This window comes from Pantherophis guttatus, chromosome 1 (assembly GCF_059756535.1).
Source record: "Pantherophis guttatus breed Tessera chromosome 1, ASM5975653v1, whole genome shotgun sequence".
Classification (NCBI taxonomy): domain Eukaryota; kingdom Metazoa; phylum Chordata; class Lepidosauria; order Squamata; family Colubridae; genus Pantherophis; species Pantherophis guttatus.
Genome location: NC_142063.1, coordinates 91,301,245 through 91,307,244, shown reverse-complemented (window position 1 = coordinate 91,307,244; position 6,000 = coordinate 91,301,245). Strand labels below are relative to the sequence as shown.

At 51.8% G+C, this 6,000-nt stretch overlaps 1 protein-coding gene across 2 annotated transcripts in view; it reads left to right on the top strand.

The window, feature by feature from the left end:
* Positions 1-1,804: 1,804 nt before the first annotated feature.
* The window catches only part of BDNF (brain derived neurotrophic factor), a 95,533-nt gene continuing 91,337 nt past the window's right edge, over positions 1,805-6,000 (top strand). The window contains exon 1 of one of the 2 annotated variants that reach the window (XM_034417215.3): positions 1,805-1,976. In XM_034417215.3, coding sequence (XP_034273106.1) covers positions 1,974-1,976 — 3 coding nt within the window. In that variant the 5' untranslated portion in view covers positions 1,805-1,973. Of the gene's footprint in view, positions 1,977-3,369; positions 3,406-6,000 lie in introns of those variants that run through there. The other variant, XM_034417218.3, reaches the window with a different exon arrangement.

The following is a 6,000-nucleotide window of genomic DNA, read 5'->3' as shown; positions in this document are numbered from 1 at the left end:
TTTCTTTGTGAAATCATATCAAATTCTTTTGGTTGTAAGAAAGGTAATTCAATTTATTTCTTTGATGGAGCAGCAAAACATAATAAGGGACAGACAGACAGGCATACAAACATACCACGTTTTCAAAAAGTGTTGAAAGTAGTTTTATAGTGTTTTCTTAGTAAAAGACCTGCAATCCAAGTACCTTTCCCCAAACTGGTGTCCTCCAAATGTTTTCAGATGACAATTTTCACCACTCAGAGTCAATAGTTCTGGATGAGAATGATGGGAATTGCAGTTTCTTTCCTCTCTAGAACTTACAGTTACTTAAGGGGGACTAAAAGATCCCTTGATAGTAAGTGATGGTAGATCATGTGGGAAGTTGCTAGAGGAAAAAATAGGGGGACTGCATTACCAAAATATACTAATTATGCATGTACCATTTCAAGGTGCAAAATACTTTAACTTCACCCTCTCTTTATCTCAGAGATAGGCATTTGCCAAGCTTTGATGATGTTAGGGAAAGAGAATTAGGGTTGCCATCTCCGTACCTGGTGAAATCACGGGATGAAATTCTATTAGATGGAAACAGAAGCTGATGTATAGTAGGAAAAGGGATGTCAAGAATAGTTCGATGGGCTGTAGAACCAAAGAAATGATTAACAGGCTACAGCTTTTGTCCCTTTGCATATTTACTTACGTAGCAGGAAATTCCCTTGAATGTCTTTGGACTCATATTTTGGCAGATGTATTCACAACGTGGCTGCTAGGTTTGGCTCTCATGCCTTCTTAGTTGAATGGAAGTCTCCCTTGGATTCTTTCCAAGGAAATTACACGTTAGACTGGGCTACAAGGCTGCCGTTCCAAGAACACTACTTGGAACGAAGTTCCACCAAAGCCTGCACCCCTTCGCTCAATAACTAAAGTTAAGGTCCAGGTGATGAGACCGCGCAGGAACATTGCATTTACTCTTAAAATCACTTTACTCCTGTTACACACACACACACACACACACACAGAGGCGTATCTGTATTTACATATCCGAGCATGTGCACCTGTCTGGTTCCTGAATTAAAGCCGGTAAAGAACCACATGCGTATTACCAAGAGCTCTGATTTATTTGCATTTATTTAATACACAAGCAGGCGCACACCGCTCTCCTTCCATGAATGAACCGGTCTTCTGCGTGGAGATCAGGCAAAGACAACGTATGTGCCTCACTGTATATACAACAAGCACCTGTTTCTATCCCCCATCTGCCTGCCTCTCGTTCTTCTGCCGCCAAGTCACCTGCATAGTTCCGCCTATGGGTTCCGCTCTACTCGGATGCAACAAGTCCCTGGAGAAGGGAGGGAGGGAGGGAGAAAGGGAGGGGGAGGCGGCTGCTTCCTTACCTGCCAGCCCAAATTCAAAGCTCCAGGTGGGTCGATCGGTCGCTTAGAGGCACCAGAAGGGTTAGAGAGAGAGGGGTGGGGCAAAAAGTGAAGGGGACTTTTTGCCACGCTGCCTTCAACAAGAGGTCCTGAACAAGACTTAAGCGGAAAAGTTTGCAGCCCTCTCCCCGCGTACCAGAAAAGAGACGGTCTGAGAGAAAGAGAGAGATAGCTCCCCCCCACCGCCCACCCCGCTTGTTCTAGTTGGGTCTGGTTGCCAACCTCTTCTCGTTCATTAAGATCACGTAAGAAGAAGAACCCAAAGGGGAAACGTGTCTATGAGCTCAGGCGTTTGCGTAAATCTAGATAGGTTTTTAAAGAACTCCCTAGCAGCCCTTTGCTTTCTGTCTTCCCGTAGTCACCAAGGTGGTGGAGAGTTGAGGCTTGCGGATATTGCAAAGGGCTGTTATTAGATTCATAAGTCACACCAAGTGGTGGGCGATCCACTGAGCAAAGCAGAACTTCTCACATGATGACTTCAAACGAGACACATTACCTCCCAGCATCTGTTGGAGAGACTGGATTTTAAGGCGCTTGTGTCTCCAGGACAGCCAAGAAACAATGGTGAGTACCCAGAGCAGGTATTTGGGTTTGCCTAGTGATGCTTGAAGAGGATATTTACTTTTAAAAAACAAACAATAATAATAATAATAATAATAAACCAACCAAATCCAAAAGGTTTGGGGAGAGCTTGTCTGTTGCTTGACAACATAGTTCTCAGCTCAGCCGCCCCCCCCCCAACATCCCCAGTGCCTCCCCCCCCCACCAGCCCGAGTGCTACTTTAATTTCATCCAACATCAGGCGAATCTCAGCCCAGACGAACTGCGTGCCTGCGAGGCGTGCGTGCGTTTCTAAAATACTCTAACTTTAATAGCCAAGCTCTGCCTTTCTTCTCTCTTTCCAATTTTACGGCTGCTGCGTATGAGAAACTTAGAGCAGGGGGTTTCTCTTCCAGGAATTGCTCTGAGTGCGCTATCGCTTTCTTCATTCACCCTTTTGTGTTGATGGAGCTCGCGAGGTGATGGTACCGGTGGTCGTGATGGATGATGGGTGCTGTGGTTGTGACTGCTGTTAACGGGGACCTTCGCCTGGCCCTCGGAACGGGCGTACCAGTTGGGAGTGCGGGATGCTTCGGGATGAGGGAAGGCGGACGGAGTGTTAAGAGGAGGAGGAGGAGGAAGAAGAAGAAGAGGAAGACCACGGAAAGGGGTGATCCCCCGCTGAAGCCGAGGGGTCTGCTCAACATGTGATCTTCTATTTACAGCCCAGCTCTTTTGACAAACGCAGCTTCACGTGACAGAGCCGAGGAAAGGGAAAGGATGGGCTTAAAACTGAATCAAGTGACACACTTCATAGAAGTGTAAATTCTCGGACCCCCGCTACATCCCCACCCTTCCTGAAGATTCTTGAGAAACGGGAGAAAGGGGGAATGGGTGGGTGGGCGCGTGGAAACAGAGGGGCTCGATCAGGACCTTGGAGAGAGGCAAAAGCTTTGGCGCCTTGGGTCTCTGCCTTCCCTCCGCCAGCAGAGCTCTTCCGAGGCGTCTAACCCAGATCTCGCGTCACACTGATAAGATCTGGTTGGAAAAAGAGAGAAGAAAAGCAAGCCAAAACAAAACAAAACCCCGCTATCCCTTCGAGTTGTTAGCTGCGTCCTGGGTGCGCAGGATCCTAGCAGCGGGGCCTGGGATGGGGGATGGAAAGAGACCAGCAGAAAGCTTTGGTGCGGGGGTATGTTTTGTTTAGCAACGGGTCGGGCAACTTTGGGAAAAGCGAGTGTTTTCTAGATCTAGTCACCGATGTGGGTTAGCTGTCGACTGAGGTAAGCCAAAGGCTGGCACAGATCGCCTCCCCCCCACCCCCACCCCGTACGCGTCTGTGTGCGCGTGCCCCCCCCCCGTCTCTTGTTATGGGGGGGACCGGTTAGCTGCTCTTTGCCGAGTTTATATTATCTTGCTTGCTGATCTGGGTGCGCCGAAGAAGAAAGGCAAGGTAGGAGAGAGAGAGAGAGAGAGAGAGAGAGAGAGAGAGAGAGAGGCTGCAGGCGCGATTTCACTCGGCGGAGTTGAGGCGACTCGTCGGGGTGCCTTCGGGTTTGCCCTTTACATGTTCTTGAGCGCCCGCAAGATGCCTCTTGGGGGGGGGGAGTGTGGGGGCGGCGGGAAGGGTGAATCTCTTCTGGAAGCGCAGAGAGAGAGGGACCGCGCGAGGTGACCCTTAAGGTGACAAAACGGCGACCGACTGACGGAGCCGGAGCTTGGAAACGAGCGCCGGCTCTCAAACTCGGCTCGGCTCAGGCGGCTTTCCCGTGCTTTCGGGTGCTTGCCTTCACGTGACGTACGTTCTTCCAAAGAGCCTCCCGTGCTACAAAGTTGCCAGTTATTTTTCTGGGAAAGCAGGGAGTCGCTAAAGCCTCGGCTGCCTCAGAATCAACCCTCGGAAACTCCATTCCCTTCCAGGCTTCCTTTGCTCCCTTTCTCGCGCGCTCCCTCCTCCCCTTTTCCTCTTTCGATTCTTCCTACGTAGAAATGTAGCTAAGAATATTTTAGTCCCCGGGCTAAAAATAAGCTCTGGAAAGTCAGCAGTTTGGAAGCCGCGCGAGCTGCTGCTGCTGCCGCCGCTCGCAGGTAGAGCTGCTTTGTGTATGAGCGCGCGGCGGTGATGGGGCGTCCCCCTCTGGTTCATCCCGATTTTAATCTAGCGGGCGGCTTTTTTCCCCCCCCTCTCTCTCTCCTTTTCCCCGCCCGAAGAAGCGTTTTGACTCATTGCAGGGATCCCGGCTGGGGAGCTGAGGTTGGCTGCTCTCCCGAGTCCGTTACCCGCCCGCGAACACTGGGGCCCCGCTGAGGGGCCGCTGAGGGGCGGCAATCCGCAGCCTCCAGAGGAAAGCAGCCCGACAAAGTCAGGGCACCATTTGCCTCGGTCGCAAACCGCGCTTCTCTTTTCACCCCCGCCCCCCCCCCCCGATTTGCAAACTGTCCGGAGACGTAATTGGCCAGGCGAGATTGACGAACGAGGGCGACTCCGGCGAGAGGATCAGCCCCTTCCCCTCAGCTCCAGACCAGGCGCGGCGTCCAGGAAAGAGGGTGTTTCCGCCTCGCAGGCCGCCTCCTTTGTTCCTGGTTCAACTCCGCCGGCCTGGCTCGCTGCGTGAGGCCAGAGCTCGCTCCCTCCCGCCTCCTCCTCCTCCTCCTCCTCCTCCCACCTTGTTCCCGCCGCAGCTTCTCTGGCCGCGCGGCTCTTTCGTCGGCGCGTTTGCGAACACGTAGCTAAGGGGAGAAGGGAGAATCCCGAGCAGTCAGGCTTGGCGCGGAGGAGGAGGAGGGGACGATGATTCGCCACAGGGTGTGGCTGGCGGAGGAGGAAGGCTGCCCACACACTTCGCCCGGGGGATCTGGGGGTTCCTCTCCCCCGCCGAAAGGTGCGGCGCCGGGCCGGCTTTCCGAGCGGCCTGAACCACAGCAAAAGAGGGGAAGGCGTCGTGGGGAGTTGTGTGCGTGTGGAGCTGGGGGGGGGGGGTTGGGGTAGGATTTCGGTTCTGTCTGATGCAATCTAAACGTGCTGCAAAGGAACTCCGAAAGCAGGAGCATTACCAGCACCTCCCACCTGCCCAGCTGGCGCGCCTTTAAATACGGATCTGCGGGGCTGAGGAAGCTTTCAAGAGAAGATTCGCGGCCCGCAATTAAAGGCGCCGCGCGGAATTCTCAGCCTCCCGCGCCCCCTTTCTCTCCCGCCCTTCTCCGACGTCTTAATTTGCGCTTGTAGGGAAAGAAAAGTAAATATTGTGACGTTCCCCACTTTAATGATTGATGGGAGTGGGGTGGGGTGGAGGGAGCGGAGAGTCTCAATAACAAGAGTCCACTTTACAAATGCGCGTCGCGCGCGCGCGCCCCCGTCCGTCCGTGTGTGTGTGTGTGTGTGTGTGTATGGCAAAACCTGCGTTTAGTTATTAAGGTGCCAGCTTGAGGAGAGCTCTGGCCTTTTCCGACTGGCATGCAGTTCACACGTTTACCTGGGAATAAGTCCCACTGAAGTTATTGGGGCTTTCTTCTGAATAAAGGCGCTCCGGTGGTGCCTTCGATGGAGTTAGCAAGTTAAATGACAGATGGAGTTTTGAGTAAATGTGGGGGGGACAGGGAGAAACGGCCTTCAGCTGTTCAAACTTACCCTAGTCATTTCCAGCTTTTCTAGCCCAGCTGTCACATCCTCTTGGCTAAGAAATTAAATGGACTTTATAAATGAAGCAATCAATAAATGGGATTGATTATGTAGCCAAGCTGAAACTGGACCCACAAGCTAGCTGATGTTTCAACTTTTGTGAATGCATTAATGCTCATGAATCACAAACCTGGCTGTGAATCCTCATAAAAAATACCTTGGGGAAAGTCATCAATACAAACAATACATTTATCTGGGGAGGAACTGAGGATACGAAAGAGTGATATACTAAGACTTAAACAAACCTGGCAGGTTGCCCCACAGAATCTTATATTTCAGATACATGAGAATTGTGAGAGATGACAGAAATGCAGCATGCTAATTCCCAGAGGCTGTTACTAGTTCATAAGTAGCCCACAGAGCCTAATA